Raw genomic sequence first — 16642 nt, 5'->3', positions numbered from 1 at the left:
AATGGATAATTGGTAATAACAGAACACAACACAATAACTCTACACTCTCCCACGCTATTCAGACTCTATTATTGTGTTATGGATATTACCTGAAACATTTCGAAGGATCATCTCCTAATATATGGACTATCTTGTCCACTGGTATCACTTTGATTGGCTTCTTACTCTAATTGAGAGGATAAGAGAGTAGCAATTAATGGCTACCTCATTCACTTCCTTGTTTGATGTTTACTTTGTGATTTGAATAATAGGACAAATTCGCATCTTTTAAAACAAACCATCTTGTTTTCCATGACTGCAGTCATTTCAGTGATTGAATGTGTACAATAGATAAACATTGTGAACATACTTTAATTTGTCCTCCTTGCTTCTTAATGTATCCTTCTTTAGTGGCAGCCTACAAACCAAGAGGAGATGAATGAACTGACAGGTTAACTCTTGGGTCACTGTTTAAACAATCTATAATCATATTCTTCATTTCTCCATGCACTATCGTGATAGTTTCTGCTGTACTTACAGAATAGCCAACTCTGGTTTCATCATCTTCATCAGAATCATCGTCTCCATACAGAAAATGACAAGTCACTTTGTTGTACTCTTCAAATTCATTCACTTTTTGTGGGTAGGGAAATTTACATTCCAGAAATGATCCTAACATTTTTAAGAAATGATAACTTGTCCCAAAAGAGAACAATAAAAAACCAAATAGAATTCACAGTTATATTAATTTCAACATTCCTTCGTTATTCATGTCTTCAATGCATGACTGATTTGCTGGTATGAGCATTGATTGTACTGATAATGGCTGTCCTATTATGACAATCAATTCACAGTATCATCAACTAAACTAACAATAGATAACCTTATATGTATATTACTACCGTCTACAGCTCAAAAATCTTATAATCTATAGTAATTGGTGAAAATGGTAATTTTATACTTACTTATGTTGACAAATATGGAAAATACATTACAAACTCAAACTACATACAAGTAACTGAATAACTAGATTAGATAGCAGTTAAAAGATATTGCATGGTGAGTGGTTAACTCATTTTTTGGTTCTAACCTGATTCATCAGCAATGACAGGGTTTGATTGGAAATGTGTTAGAAATATATGAACTGAATCAAATAGTTTTGATCCAAGACTGACTCCTCTCTCAGTCAATGCAACCGGAAAGTGTTTCACTGATTGTTTACCTCTAGAACAATGCAAAGGAATCAACGTTTGCAATAACAATATAAACTGAATCAGGCCACACAATAATGATACTGTATTTCTGTGATGCTAGTTACTTTATATCAAGTGAATAGCGGCCCCAGCCCCCACGACTCCTCTTTCGTAAAAGATAAACACCTTCTTGTGAGGTTTGGAGTATAGCATCAGACTGATGGCGGGTCAGATAAGGGTGGAACCAGCTAGCAATGATAAAAGGAAGAGGAGAATGAGTGTATGTACTATCAACTAGTGAGTGGCTCACTTCACTGATTCCAGTTGCAACTGAAGCTCCGGAAGGACTTCATATATATCTTCGTTTTCATCTTCATCACTGTTGTACTTACTCTCGTATTTGCTGGCCATTCTATTGCTCCTCCAACAGCTCAGGAATCAGGAGAGGGTTCTAGCTCAGCTTGTAAAGGAGAAGGTGTGGCTCAATTTTAAAAGGGCGTGGTTTCAATAAATTAGTAGTACTAGTCTGCAAGGGGTTAAATATTATTGTCATGGCAACATAACAAAATGGCGCTCTTAGCTCCACTAAGGAGAGTTGAAAAGTTTGGTCTTGAGGTTCCTGCTAACGTCACGTACCCTAAATGGGAGCCTGGGGGAGAGTATACCAAGTCTGTTGTGATTAAAAATGTCAATATTAAGACTCAAAAGATAAAATTCAAGTAAGTCCCAGTATTAATATAATAATAGACCTTTGTATTCTCACCACAGGGTCTCCAGCAATGCTTTCTTCAGTACATTATATCCTCAGCCTATTGTATTGAGTGCTGGTAACACTTACTCACTGCCCATCACCTTCAGACCAACAGAAAAGGTTACCACCACTTGCCTCTGTGTGTGTGTTGATTTATTCTCTTGACTTTCCTTTGTAGAGTGACTATGAGGACTTTATTGAATTTGAAACAAAAGTAAGTGAAGATTGGACATTTAAACATATACGTGTACTTTTAAAAGTTTGATCCAGTTTCAGTAAGTTATTCCATTTAATAGGAAGGAGCATTCAGAGTGCCACTGTATGCACTGATACCACAGCCCCACCTCACAGTACCTGAATCACTTCAGTTTGGAGTCTGTGGAGTAAAGGACACAGTAACTATTGACATTACCATCACTAACACTGGGTAGGGTACTGGGTCCCTAGGGGAATGGGTACTTGGGTAGGGTACTGGGTCCCTAGGGGAATGGGTACTTGGGTAGGGTACTGGGTCCCTAGGGGAATGGGTACTTGGGTAGGGTACTGGGTCCCTAGGGGAATGGGTACTTGGGTAGGGTACTGGGTCCCTAGGGGAATGGGTACTTGGGTAGGGTACTGGGTCCCTAGGGGAATGGGTACTTGGGTAGGGTACTGGGTCCCTAGGGGAATGGGTACTTGGGTAGGGTACTGGGTCCCTAGGGTAGTGGGTACTTGGGTAGAGCACACTGATACATTACATTGTAAATGTATTGTTAGTTTAATTCTTATCTTTATTTAGGTTTGTGCCCACTGAGTTACGTTGGGAGTGTTTCCCTCCCTTTGAGATCACCCCATTAGTTGCTGGTTTAGGAGTAAAGGAATCCATTGGCCTTAAGGTATCCTTCAAGCCACTGACCGCCACTGTACACAGTGTACCTGCTGTCCTTCATTATGGAGAAGACCTCTCTCTCAGCAAGACTATGAAACTAATAGGAACAAGTAATGAAGCAACAATACATGCACTGTGAATGTGTAGAGGGACTACCATTAATATACTCTCTATTATTAATACAATAAGGTAAATACCCTCATCTTGAAGTAAAGCACACAAAGACGAGCTCACCAGTGAAGTGCAGGTCACCAGTGAAGAGGATAAGACCAAGGCAGCATGAGTTTGATGGATCAGTGAGGGTTCAGTTTGGTGATGTACCAGTTGGTATTGTGTCTGAAGCTACTATAGAGATTATCAACACAACCCCAGTGAGTTTAAGGATCAATTAGATGAACATTTCTTAAACACTGGCCGGGTTATGTACATGTACTGTAGGTTCCAGCATCATTCACATTGCTCCCAGAATCAGAGACTCACCTTAAAGATGTCCTCCTTACCTTCTCTCATTCTGAAGGGACCATACCTCCATTTGGAACACTCATCAACAAGGTAACAATAATAATAATAATAATAATAACAATAACAATAATAATAACAATAATAATAATAATAATAACAATTACTATACATTATCACTATTAGCTCTATTATGCTCCATCATATCCTGAGCAAGTATCTGCTAGATACTTTAACCTCAATACAGTTGGTGGATTGGGCAGCACTAGGATCATATGTACTGGAAATCCAATAAGTATGTAATAATAATAATAATAATAATAATAATAATAATAATAATAATAATAATGATAATGATAATAATAATAATAATAATAATAATAATGATAATGATAATGATAATAATAATAATAATAATAATAATAATAATAATAATAATAATAATAATAATGATAATGATAATAATAATGATATTAATGTACTGTAGGTCCTGGGTTGAGTTTAATGGAAGAATGTGCTAATTTTGGTAGTGTTGAGTGTGGCCAGTCATCAACTGTTGTAGTTCATATTAGGAACACTTCAAATGCTCACTGCCTTTATCAAGTAACATTATACATATAATAATAATAATAATAATAATAATAATTATTATTATTATTATTATTATTATTATTATTATTATTGTCATTGATCATTATTGTAGGTTCTTATTGATCCTGAGTGTGTCTTTCATGCTGATAGTCCTTGTGGGGAGATCAAACCTGATTCTGTCAATCCTCTCATTCTCCATTTCTCTCCTAATAAACCACACCCCTACCACAGGGTCATTGAAATACTCTGTCTCAACCAGGTACTTATTTTCTCATCATCAATGCATGGTACTATATTCTTAATACTTTGCAGGAGCCATTGACATTACATGCAATTGGATCAGCTTACACAGACACCATTAGACCAGGTATACCCTACCCTACCTCATCCATTGTCTACATTGTACTGGGTATCTTTATGCAGTTGTTCTTAAACCTCATCATGTGTCATTGTACAAGTCTGCTGCTTATTCTGGTCTATCAAGATACCCACCTGAAGTAATCTAATGGAGGATTTACTGTACATTAATGTTTACTGATGCTTATAGTTTTTAGATGAATGTATTGAGAATGGATCAGTAGCAATAGACAAAGATGGTCTCCTACTGATAACAGAAGTATGCCTATACATTCATTAATGATTCATGTACATGCACTTGTGTAGAATGCTGATCCACAGATTTATCAAAATGCCTCAGTTTCAGGAGGTGAACAAGGGAAGCAGCAACACTCCTCAATGTATACTAGATACCTTCAACCAGAGAATGAGCCAGTAATGCATTGCACATACACTGTGTTACTGTTCATTGTGTTCACAGTATGAGTCCACTCATGTCAGTATTGATGTGGAGTCTATTGACTTTGGGTTTACTCCATATCGGAGGTCATCAGAGAAAAAGGTATGTAATACACACAATGAAGCTTATTAAAGGAATGCACACACATTATGTATCATTAATAGGTGGTAACTATTACCAATCATACTGAAGGGAACGTGTACTGTGTCTGGAGTACTGGTAATGTACATGATTCATGATTCATGGTCCATGGTTCATGGTCCATGGTTCATGGTCCATGGTTCATGGTTCATTCTTCATTCTTCATTGTATTTTGGTTGATTTAGAGAGAGGAGAAGTGTTTCAGGTTGTACCTTCTGAGAGACAGATTCATCCAAACACTACAGTTGTATTTGATGTTACATTCTGGCCTGTTAGTGTAGTATTATTATTTATAATGTACAATCATCAACTCCATTATACTCTAGGATAAACCCAATCAGCTGTTCTCTCGTCAACTTGAGTGCTACATTTGTTACAAAGTAACTACCAGTATTGATGTGTGTGTCCTTCATTCCATTCCTATTCCTCAGTCATTACGTAATTACAGTATGGTTAATGATCAAGTGTTGATACTGCCCTGGTGTCTTCACCTCAGGGCCATTGCTCATAGCTTCTCTCCAGGGACCGAGCCGTTCCTCCCCTCCCTCTCTTTCAATACTTGTAACATTGTCTTCCCTAGTACAATAGAGAAACGGACGGTCTATAGGACACTAGTGGGTAGGAACAGAGGGGACACTCCTGTCATGTTCAAGTTTACTCCTGACCCTACAAGGTAATCCACTGTCATTATTGATTGATATAGTAATTCTTGTGTACTTATAAAACTGTACAACTGATGCTTCACATGAAAATTATTATTGTCTCAAAATAAGCATGGACTATACAGTACAGTACAGGGTATTTGCATATTTTACAGTGCTTCTAACTTGAAAAGTATTTGTCGGAATTAACTCAAACTTGCTACACAGCATAAGTACATCAATATGTATCAGAAAATGTAATAAAAATTTGGGGTGATTTTTTAGCCATTTTTTGGAAAAACATAGATCAATATATAGGCCCAGTGACTGTGACATTGATGTAGCAATCTCTGACGCTCGACTTCAATGTCACTAACATATTAAAGATTATTATTATTATTATTATTATTACTAATTTCACTTATAAACTCATTACTACTGATTTCTGATCCTATTTCAAAAAAAAAAATGGACTATAGCCTTGGGTATTTTTCATAATTTTGACGTTTTCTTAAAATGGCCGTAACTTGAAAAATTGAAGTCGGAATCGCCTCAAACTTGCTACACAGCATAAGGGCATCAATATGTATCAGAAAATGTAATAAAAAATTGGGGTGATTTTTTAACCATTTTTTGGAAAAAACCATGGACTATAGCCTTGGGTATTTTTCATAATTTTGACGTTTTCTTAAAATGGCCGTAACTTGAAAAATTGAACTCGGAATCAGCTCAAACTTGCTACACAGCATAAGGACATCAATATGATCAGAAAATGAAATAAAAATTTGGGGTAATTTTGGAGCCATTTTTTGAAAAAAACCATGGGCTATAGCCTTGGGTATTTTTTGATAATTGGCTCGTTTATACATTCCCACTTGTACCCTCAATATTCTAATTATTATTCATTATTAAATTATTATTATTATTATTATTTTATTCATTATTAGTGTGTTTGATATAAAGCCTGAGTGTGGTCTCATTACTGGTGTCCATCAGTTGTTTGTTCTCTCAATGTCTCCAAAGTTTCCTCAACTTTATGAATCAATACTGAGCTGTACCATGAACAACTGCCCTGACTATAAACAAGTACATATAGTCCATAATCAGTGACAGTCATTGTTATGAATATTAGGATCTGTTGCTTTCTGGATTAGCTGATACTCCCAAAATTGAAATAAGCAAAGTATGAACTGACAGACACACAATACATTGGATGTTCTGTGCATTATTGGTACTGTATATATTGATTGGTTATTAGGGAAATGTGTATTTTATGCCAACACTTATTGGTAGCTATTCTGAAGTGAATCTGAGCATTAAGAATCCTTGTGGCCTGCCTGTGAGGTACATATCCCATCATTATCATTATTATTATTATTATTATTATTATTATTATTATTATTATTATTATTACTATTATTATTATTATTATTATTATTGTGTAGGGTTGTATGGCAGACAAGAGGGCCCCAGGCTCACATCATGAGTGTTAATCCACAGATACTATCAATAGGTCCGTGTGATACAGCAGGAGTATCCTTTAGATTCAGCCCATTGGAAGAGAAAGACTACTGTGTCAAAGTTGTTGCTGTCACGACATTTAGAAACCTCAACATAGAGAAGAGTGCCCACAGATACAAGTATGCCATTAAGCTTCACGGACATGGAGGAACTGGAAACATTAAGGTAATGGATACACCCTCTCCATGTTTATGTTCTTCTGTTAGTGTTCAAGGAATGAGATTGATTGTAAGTCTGTCAGTATTGGGACCTCAAGGAGACACCATATTGAACTGGAGAATGTCTCAAACTGTACTGTGAGTTTTAGACTAGGACTATCACAGGTCATTGAATTTGAAGATAATACTAAAGAAGAGGTACCCCTTGGGAAAACCACCCATGGTAAGGAACACCACTGCAGTGATGCCTCATAAATGAATGTACATTTTACACTGTACATGTACACGTAGGTGTGGAGTTGAGTCAAGCTGAAGGAGGATTAGCTCCACATTATAAGCTGCCACTCACTTTAACACTGCGACCATCACAACCAGGACTCATACACTCATCATTATACTATAGACTCACTGGTGATAATAATACTGACAATAGAGGAGAGACTAACTTAATGGCTAACAGGAATAATGGCTGGGTATTGCTGTGTAGCTTCCAGTTCAGAGGAGTGTATCCAGGCCTTTGTATCATTAATGTGCAAACTGATGGAATGACTGCTTCACTGAGTAAATCTCAAGTTTGGAACATGCTGCAGATTGACAGGTAAGTATATTCTATTTGATCCACTATACACTCATTGTATCATTGGCTCATGTTCATTACAATCACTTCCTGTAGGTTGAATTACTTCCTTAATCAGTACCCGTCAGCTGAAGAGCTCAGATACACAATATCAACAAGACACAGGTACATGGAGTCTGCCATATCGACAGTGCACGTTATTAGTTTAATTATTGTTTAGTGTCACTCGTAAGGTCCCCACACTGACAAGAGCTTTTGTTGACTTTAACTTTGGCACTGCAGCACTGGCCAAGGAGAAGGAGAGTGTTTATTATTTATTATTAGAAAACAACTCAAGTGTCCCTACTGAATGGTAAAGATATGTACATGTACATGTATTGGTCACATGTGTCCTGTAGGGGATTCCAGTTCCCAGCGGATATGTATTTGGAACCAGAGTATTGGTCTGAGACTGGTTGTCTTAACGCTACAGAGCAGCATGAGTTTGATGTTGTGAAGAATGGTCTTTATACCATAAGTCCAAAGAGAGGAGTCCTTAGTGTGGGGGAGAGGGTTATTGTTAGGTGTTCTTACCGTCACTCTACCCTTGGGCTCAGTCAGCTACCAGTCTTGCTAAAGATTAACAGAGGAAGAGAGATAATGGTTAGTCTACATGTGTCTGAAGGAATCCTTTCAGTGTATTCTAGCTTAATTTCATTGGATCAACCTCACCAGTCAACAGTCCATCCATTACTTATCTTTCTCCTGTACATGTCTTTGCTCCAGTTCCTATTGATGTTCAGTCTCATCAAATTCAATACTTTGGACTCACTAACTTTGGAGACACTACTGGAGCTTACTCCATAGACACTGCTCCACTTGATGAACTAACTGCTGTGAGTCTTAACCCATTCCATGATCCTCATTCATTCATTATGTGTGTCCCTATAGACTAATTATGGGATTTGTATTCTCAAGTGTTTGGAGCCAGAGGGTATACTACCTCCCAGACAAACAACTCCCATACCTTTTGTCTTCTCACCTACTGAAGCTAAATCATACACAGTAAGTTCTTCATAACATTGAAGTTAGCAGCTATGGGTACACTGTGTTGTTGTTATTTTAATAGTTTGATCTGTCGGTTTGTTTATCAACTGGATCAATACTCACTATTAGTTTCCAAGGAGAAGGATTAGCTACTGACTTGATATCAAAAATTGATTTGGAACCTGTCACTCAAAATATTCCAGAAATATCGGACCTTAAACTACCTGACCAGGTAGTCAGGTACACGTAATTTAAAAATTTATAAAACAATCTAATTTTGATGAGAATGAGCTAAAAATTAATACACATGTGCATGTGCATGTAGTTATAGACTCCTATTATGGTATGGTTTATTAACTGTTGTGTATTGTTGTTGTTGCAGATGATAGGACAATCACAGGAGAGGTTCAATTTAGGGAACATTCCACTTTATGCCGTGGTGAGGAGACTAATATTTCTAAAGAATCAATCACAGTATAGCTTATCATTCAATTGGGAACTCACCGGACACCTTTTGGAAAAGGTAAAATGTAATTTGAGACCCTCCATGATCATGTACATGTACATGTATTAATTATTAAATTGATTTTTATAACTAGATTGTATCAATACATCCAAAGTCAGGATACTTACAACCCAGTCAAGCCATCACTTGCCGCATTACATTTCATGCACTTAGTTCTCCTGCTGTCTATGATACTGACATCACTTGCAAGGTACAACATTTGAAGCAATGTTCCTCCATAATGATTCCACATTGTTGAAGAATGGCTACATTTTGTTATTATTTTATAACTAGATTGTTAATGAATCAGAGCAAGTTGTTTACAAGAAGAAGATGGAGGAATGGAATAAAAGTGGCAGTGACAGTCAGCATCACTTTACTATAGCTGATCCTGAGACCAAAACAACTCCAAGGGTAACTGGACATACAACAGGAAAGACTTACGAGGAATGGAAGAAATTGTGAGTACTGTACATGTACATACACACCCTTTCTACTTTATAGTGAATTTCACCATTTGGTATTTTTGTTCTCATTTTCATAGTGACCTTTCTGTTAAGAGTAAGACTAGGACACGGAAAAGACTGAAAGAGGAAATCAAAGTAAGTGCATCTAGAATTAAACATGGTGTTATTTACTCCTGCTAGGCACCAGAGCCTCCAACTGTACAATATATACGTATTGGGATTACAGCTAAAACACACACAATATCAGACTATTCTAAATTATTTGATGATTTTGATAGTTACACGATTGATCAACGCTCCCTCTCATTCAACCACTCTCCCCCTACTAATGAGAAAGGAATGGTGACTGTTAAAAGAAGTGAAAGTGTTACTGTTGATGCTATACTTACTCAAATGCTAAGGTACTATTATAAGCATTATTGTTATTATTAATGTTTGCTACACAGAGAGTTGCTAACTGACAGTAATTTCAAGAGTTCACTGACCACTCTAGTTCAGGAACCAGTACCTTTCTTCTCTCAGTTCAGTTCTAAATATCAGCCAACATCAGTGGCCATTGACAGCAAGGAGACACTGGTAGCCGCTCGTCACGTTTATGCTGCTAGACTAGAGAACCTTCCTATGGATACTGCAGAACAAGGTTCTTCCTCATCCTTTCATTTTGAAAGAGACGACAAACCACTTGAAACAGTATCAGCCATTAGTGTTGGCTTACCTGAACCCCCACCTCCTCTTGCAGCACTCAACTGCGAAGACAAGATTGGATTTGAAATTAAAAAGTAGAGACTTGGTCTAACAACTGTTATTATATTATCATTTTTATTTATCATTTCTAGTTCTCCAGAGTTTCAGGTCATGACTGAGAAGACAGTTGAGAATATTCTGTTAAACATTGTTCGTGAGTCGTTAGCCAAAGAACTCAATCTATCAGCTCCACTCTACACCATCGCCAAACCTCCAAAGACAATGTAGCTATATTATAGTAGAAAGAAGTATACTACAAGTTTGTTTTGATATCTACAAAGTTAAAATGTATACAAAATGAAATAAAATCAAAGCCATTAACTAAATGACTGTTAGCATGTTTTCTTCTTTGCTTGTCTTGAAAAGTTTACTGAATGGTCCACGTTTATTGTTATGGCTCTTTTGCTTCTCACCCTGTGAGGTAGGAGAGATTCATTGTTACTAATCCTTATTCATAGACTGAGAGTTTCAAATATGAACTTTGATCTCATCGTCCACATAACTTGAGATCATGAATATTTGACAAAAGAATGCTACAGTAGGTCTACATGATTCACTAAAGCCCAGTACATGTATTAGGCAGCTTATTAACAGCAAAGTGTATACAGAGTAATAAGCAAATACTAGTTACCTTTCCAAAGTGCTGTTCCTCATACTCTTCGTTTGCTTCTTGCAATCTTCTCACACCTTCTGTGTAGTGTTCTGTCTCTTCTGGTGGTGTTACTCTCTCTTCTCCTTCACCAGCCTCTCTCTCAAGCTCTTCCTCATCATCGTCTAACAAGCTCTCAAATGATGGATGTGCGTCAATACTGTCTCGGCTCCTTGCTCCTTGAAGAGGAGACATATGTTGGTCATCAGCAGGAGCTCCTTCTCCTTCTTCTCTTATCATTTCTTCTTCCATTAAAGGAGGAGGAAGTGGAGGAATGAGTTCTTCTTGTGTTGATATGGTAACTTGTTTTGCTTTAGGAGAGGTCTCTTTCTCTTGATTCACTTTGGTCTTGCTGCTCTTTTTTGCTTTCTTTTCTTTTTTTGGTTTCTTTTTGTTTGACTTCTTGTCTTTCTTATCCTTTGTGTCCGGTTCAATTCCACTTGAAAGTATCATCTCATCTGTCATTTGTCCATAATCTTCTCCATAGCCTCCGAGATAATCTTGTACTTCGTTCATCAAGACATTGCTCACTCTTCTCTCTTTATCTTTCTCTGCAGCAGCCTTGCGTGCTTTCTTTGACTGTAATATTTTATTGTAAAATAACAATTTTTCCTCTTTAATGAACACTTACTTCTTTCTTAATCTTCCTCTTCTTCTCTTTCTTGGCTACCTTCTCTGCCACAGGTGGGGTCTCCATTAACACTGCAGTATCTTTATTGTCTATGTCTTGTATTGTGGCCCCCATTGAAGCTAGGGAGAGGGTGTGACGGACCATAGTTAATGGATAGTCATCATATGCTGGAGCTTGTGAGTGAAAGGCATCATCATCATCAGTATCACTGTATTAGGTACAATACCACAACAGACTTATACACATAATATAGTGTCATTATTACCTAACTGATGTTAAGGAGTGGTCGTCAGCTCTTTTGTAAAGGTTATCAAAGTATGGTACAGGCATTTGCTTGGCTATTTTATCCAGATTGTCTTCTCGAGAGAAACTCCTTTTTAAGGATTCTGCACAATTGAAGTGTACATGATACCAATAATGTATAACTATCATAAATGTACCTTCTTCAACATAAAGGTTACACTTATATATAGCAGCTCCTCCTTGATTGATAACAGTGCATCGATAGGTTCCTGCATCATCAATACACAAACCATACAACTGCAGGCTACCTGGTCTTGGGAACGCTACACGATCATCTACAAATACATTAAATGATGTAAAGAGAAAGTTATTTCTTGCCATTGCTAGTTAGTTTCTGTCCATTCTTTGACCATTCAAAGGTTACTGGAGTGTCGCTGCTTGCTTCACAGAAAAGAGTGACGGTCCCTCCAGCACTGACCATCATCTCACTTTTACTACTCGATACGATGGTAGGAGCTACAGCAATGAAATATAAATAAAACCCCATGCATAATGTGCCTGTATTGTACTTGTGACATTTGGATCAATGTCCATAACCTCGTCAAGACTTTCCAAATGCTGTGAGTAATTGTTAGGCTGTACTTTAGGATGTAGGTTTGACCATGAAGCAGGAGAAGACAGCGATTGAGGTACTTCATAAGGAGCACTAAGCACACTAGCATTGGGTTCTTCTCCTTCATCTTCATCAGGAAGAGCTGGTAATGGCCTGTTTGACATGTCTTGTCTCTTCATGCGAGATCTTCCAGGGACAATTAGTTGAGCATAAGGAGAAGGCTCAGAATTAGCCTCAGATATCACAGAAGGTGACTTTGAGAGCTGGAACTGCTCAGATCTGGTTCTCTTCACAGGACGGTAACCAGGTTTTTTAATCCACCCTTGACTCCCGTAGTATTGTCCAGAAGCATTAGTTAGGTGTGTGGCAGAGCGGACGTGTCTAAAGAACCTTGAGGCAGGGTGATGGGGTATCCCCTTGGCCTGACCAACGTAAGACCAGACAGGGGGTAATATGCTGTGGTCTACCTTCCCATGCAAGAGTGCCGCTTGGTTTTGAAGGTACCTCTCCAATTTGTGATCGCTATTTTGAGATTTGCCTTTGGAGAAATTCTCAGAATAGTATCTCTTCATTGAGACACTTGTACGGTGGCCTTTGACGTGATGCTGAGTGTTGAGATCCTCCACAAACTTGTCAAATGTTGGCAGTTTGTTCTGAAACGGGATAGCCTGTGGATTGATGGATGGCACTGGCTGGTGATCAATGGTTGTCATTGTTTCGTGATACATTGAGTTCTTCCTGTGTCTCGGTACCTCGTCAAGAACATCTCTTAGAGACACTTCTTTCGTCATGCTGGGCAGTTGGATTTTACTGTGAGTCTTTGATTCGTTAGCTTCATCAACTTCGGCTTCATTTGGTATAGCTGGAGCAACATTATCAGCCACAAACCAGTTGATATTGGAATCCATTGCTGGCTCTCTCTTCCATTTCACAAGAACTGATTCTTCTGTAAACTCATCCTATACAAAAGAACCACAGATTAAAATGCAATGCCTTAGTATTAATAAATGCTAACTTCAATAGTTCCTGTTAGCCAGTTACAGAGTCCATTGTCATAGTATGCAACCTCTGATCCTGGGCTGAACTGCTCGTGTGTTGGCTTTGATGCATCAATAACTTTAAACTGAGACTTCTCAAGCAATACCGCCAGCTCAGTACCTGTATCTTTTATCTAGTAATTATTATAGCATGCATAAACTAGCTTGAGGCAATATCTACTTTAAAGAGATCGTTTTGACGCCCCATTTCCAATATCTCTCCTTCATACCATTCTTCAAGCCACTTCACGCTAACTGGAGCCCCAGGTAGTATAGTCTCTCCACCTGTAGATGAGAAACAAGTGAAGAACAAGCACACAAATACATACCGATCTCCATTTCTCGCAGTGTTTGAAATCAACAAAAGAAATGAGCCACGCCTGTATTGTAATGATATTCATTTTGCTAGTCTATTGTGACAACATATTTTTTTGTCAAACTTTGACATAACATAAGGACACCATGTCCTATGATACTGTCAATAATATTACTAATATGATTAGTCTTATTACAAGCTGGAATATGATCAAATCCTTCAACAACTGATCCAATGCAAGATACAGTGAGAACTCCTGAAACTAGTAACAACAGAGAGTTAATATGAGATAGGAAGACTGAGTGAGCAAGCAACAGGATTGACTAGTCTTTCTTTTCATGATACAATAATAGCCACTGGTAACACACATCAACAAAACAAGACAAGAAGAACCATGAGAGGCATGCATAATACTAACTATTCTAGCTCTGGATCTAGTAATGAAATAGTATTGACAATGTTGGACCTAAGCAAATAAAAATGCCAAATATCTATGCATGTACAGTATGTAGACTATGTATGTAGAGTCTTTGGTTCATTTCAACTACAAAATAATAATAATCATAATTATTAATTTCTTACAAGTTTCAATGTACCTCCACAAGCTGTCTTTCCAATTCTTTTACTCTTTTTTTCAAATTTAAAACAACTTCAGATGATTCTTTTTCATCCAAAATGTTGTTTGTCAAAGTTGCTGGAGCAACAGTTGTATTCTGGGGAAAAATATTGTCTCCTTGAGGATCAAAATACAAACGAATCATCTAGAGACAAAGAACAGAACCAAAGTCCAAGGTATGGGGTTGCTCCAGGCCAGCTTACCTTAGGAATGAAGATGAGTCCAACAAACAACGTTGCTTCAATGAGGAGTCCTAGCCCAAAGAGTGCTGAGTAGATATTGTGATGTGTGGGAAGAGTAAACTCAGTCACAATGAGTGAGACTATTATGATACTGTTTATGTAGATGATTGTTGCTGTTTCCATCGACTCATTGAGCAGCTTCACTTTCACACGGCGAGTATGGAAGGCCATGAAAATAGCAAGAACCTGGAGGATACCTTTATAACCAAATGACACCCCCAGCCAAATGATAGTCCCAATTTGCTTGTTACAAACATAGACGTAATTCCTTTGTACCTTTCCCTCCTCCTACAAAGGAGCTTGTCATTTAACTATTAATTGTACAGTCAGTACTTTTAGTTACATTAACAACTTGTGGATGTTCACCATCTACAGCTTGAAAACTGGTCAGCCTTGATTGGGGTAGAGTTGAGCCAACAAGAATGATAACAACATCAATAGCAACAATTGAAAATATTATCAGTAAAAGGTGCCAATCTCTGACTCCCTATTGTAATAAGATAATACGTACATTGGACATATCGTGGATAAGGTACCTTCTTTTTTGGTTTTGGATTATTAAATATGTAGTATACTCTCCAAGTTTTAGCTAGTATCACTCCAAAGCAGAGATCATAAGACAATGAAAACAGCCAAACACGAGTCTACAGTAAACTTCATGAGAGCTAGTGCATAATGATAATAGACTTACATTGCAGAATATTGTTTGAATAGTCGGGTTTTGTAGTGATAAGGAATAAAAGAAGACACTGGTATAAAGTAGTCCTGATCCAAGTATGACGATATAGTTTAGTTTATAACTTGTTAGTTTTATGATCCTACAAAAAGTCAACAATAAAGCTAAAAATTCAGTAGCCATTATTCATTTTCATGCAGTAAAAAATGAAATGGTTTTTTAAATAAATGACCCCAAAATTATCCCAAATTTTTATTACATTTTCTGATACATATTGATGTTCTTATGCTGTGTAGCAAGTTTGAGGTGATTCCAACTTGAATTTTTCAAGTTACAACCATTTTTAAAAAAGGCCGAAATTTTGAAAATTACCCAAGACTATAGCCCATGGTTTTTTCCAAAAAATGGCTAAAAAATCACCTCAAATTTTTATTACATTTTCTGATACATATTGATGTTCTTATGCTGTGTAGCAAGTTTGAGGTGATTCCAACTTGAATTTTTCAAGTTACGGCCATTTTAAGAAAGCGTCAAAATTCTGAAAAATACCCAAGGCTATAGTCCATGGTTTTTTCCAAAAAATGGCTAAAAAATCACCCCAAATTTTTATTACATTTTCTGATACATATTGATGCCCTTATGCTGTGTAGCAAGTTTGAGGCGATTCCGACTTCAATTTTTCAAGTTACGGCCATTTTAAGAAAACGTCAAAATTCTGAAAAATACCCAAGGCTATAGTCCATGGTTTTTTTGAAATAGGATCAGAAATCAGTAGTAATGAGTTTATAAGTGAAATTAGTAATAATAATAATAATAATAATAATCTTTAATATGTTAGTGACATTGAAGTCGAGCATCAGAGATTGCTACATCAATGTCACAGTCACTGGGCCTATATATTGATCTATGTTTTTCCAAAAAATGGCTAAAAAATCACCCCAAATTTTTATTACATTTTCTGATACATATTGATGTACTTATGCTGTGTAGCAAGTTTGAGGCGACTCCGACTTCAATTTTTCAAGTTACGGCCATTTTAAGAAAACATCAAAATTATGAAAAATACCCAAGGCTATAGCCCATGGTTTTTCCCAAAAAATGGCTAAAAAATCATCCCAATTTTTTATTACATTTTCTGATACATATTGATGCCCTTATGCTGTGTAGCAAGTTTGAGTTAATTCCGACAAATACTTTTCAAG

General features: G+C 37.1%; 4 protein-coding genes across 4 annotated transcripts; 1 reads left to right on the top strand and 3 right to left on the bottom strand.

Moving 5' to 3' along the window:
• Positions 1 to 13: 13 nt before the first annotated feature.
• Positions 14 to 1648, bottom strand: LOC105314771 (dual adapter for phosphotyrosine and 3-phosphotyrosine and 3-phosphoinositide-like). Its single transcript, XM_020003763.1, has 7 exons — positions 1483 to 1648; positions 1298 to 1420; positions 1070 to 1203; positions 518 to 651; positions 350 to 397; positions 233 to 295; positions 14 to 166 (listed from the first exon to the last, which is right to left on the bottom strand). Exons 1-7 carry the CDS (start codon positions 1581 to 1583, stop codon positions 86 to 88), a joined length of 684 nt encoding a protein of 227 aa, XP_019859322.1. The 5' UTR covers positions 1584 to 1648; the 3' UTR covers positions 14 to 85.
• Positions 1649 to 1711: 63 nt separating this feature from the next.
• LOC105314770 (cilia- and flagella-associated protein 65-like) lies at positions 1712 to 10715 on the top strand. The gene is made up of 38 exons (XM_020003761.1): positions 1712 to 1891; positions 1941 to 2043; positions 2102 to 2137; positions 2220 to 2350; positions 2702 to 2901; positions 2981 to 3162; positions 3230 to 3343; positions 3437 to 3545; positions 3738 to 3853; positions 3954 to 4100; positions 4154 to 4208; positions 4265 to 4338; positions 4389 to 4457; positions 4505 to 4612; positions 4659 to 4739; positions 4802 to 4856; positions 4964 to 5049; positions 5105 to 5158; positions 5210 to 5451; positions 6367 to 6505; positions 6552 to 6602; positions 6678 to 6763; positions 6865 to 7105; positions 7147 to 7321; positions 7390 to 7696; positions 7772 to 7840; positions 7896 to 8027; positions 8074 to 8317; positions 8362 to 8550; positions 8606 to 8719; positions 8784 to 8933; positions 9084 to 9224; positions 9301 to 9417; positions 9501 to 9667; positions 9751 to 9808; positions 9854 to 10074; positions 10120 to 10452; positions 10510 to 10715. Exons 1-38 carry the CDS (start codon positions 1740 to 1742, stop codon positions 10643 to 10645), a joined length of 5184 nt encoding a protein of 1727 aa, XP_019859320.1. The 5' UTR covers positions 1712 to 1739; the 3' UTR covers positions 10646 to 10715.
• LOC109587519 (uncharacterized) lies at positions 10678 to 13974 on the bottom strand. Its single transcript, XM_020003762.1, has 10 exons — positions 13920 to 13974; positions 13772 to 13875; positions 13569 to 13724; positions 12510 to 13512; positions 12319 to 12456; positions 12138 to 12275; positions 11963 to 12083; positions 11698 to 11905; positions 11049 to 11645; positions 10678 to 10831 (listed from the first exon to the last, which is right to left on the bottom strand). Exons 1-10 carry the CDS (start codon positions 13927 to 13929, stop codon positions 10739 to 10741), a joined length of 2568 nt encoding a protein of 855 aa, XP_019859321.1. The 5' UTR covers positions 13930 to 13974; the 3' UTR covers positions 10678 to 10738.
• Positions 13975 to 14052: 78 nt separating this feature from the next.
• Positions 14053 to 15582, bottom strand: LOC105314769 (gamma-aminobutyric acid type B receptor subunit 2-like; the record flags this gene model as incomplete). Its single annotated transcript, XM_020003760.1, has 6 exons — positions 14053 to 14450; positions 14503 to 14667; positions 14726 to 15052; positions 15108 to 15251; positions 15301 to 15408; positions 15456 to 15582. Coding segments are annotated over 6 exons (880 nt in total), but the record flags the coding sequence as incomplete, so codon positions are not given.
• Positions 15583 to 16642: the final 1060 nt, after the last annotated feature.

This window comes from Amphimedon queenslandica, unplaced genomic scaffold (genome assembly GCF_000090795.2).
Source record: "Amphimedon queenslandica unplaced genomic scaffold, v1.1 AMPQUscaffold_12544, whole genome shotgun sequence".
Classification (NCBI taxonomy): Eukaryota; Metazoa; Porifera; class Demospongiae; order Haplosclerida; family Niphatidae; genus Amphimedon; species Amphimedon queenslandica.
Note: the sequence above shows the minus strand (reverse complement) of the source record. Positions and strands in the feature narration are given on the sequence as shown.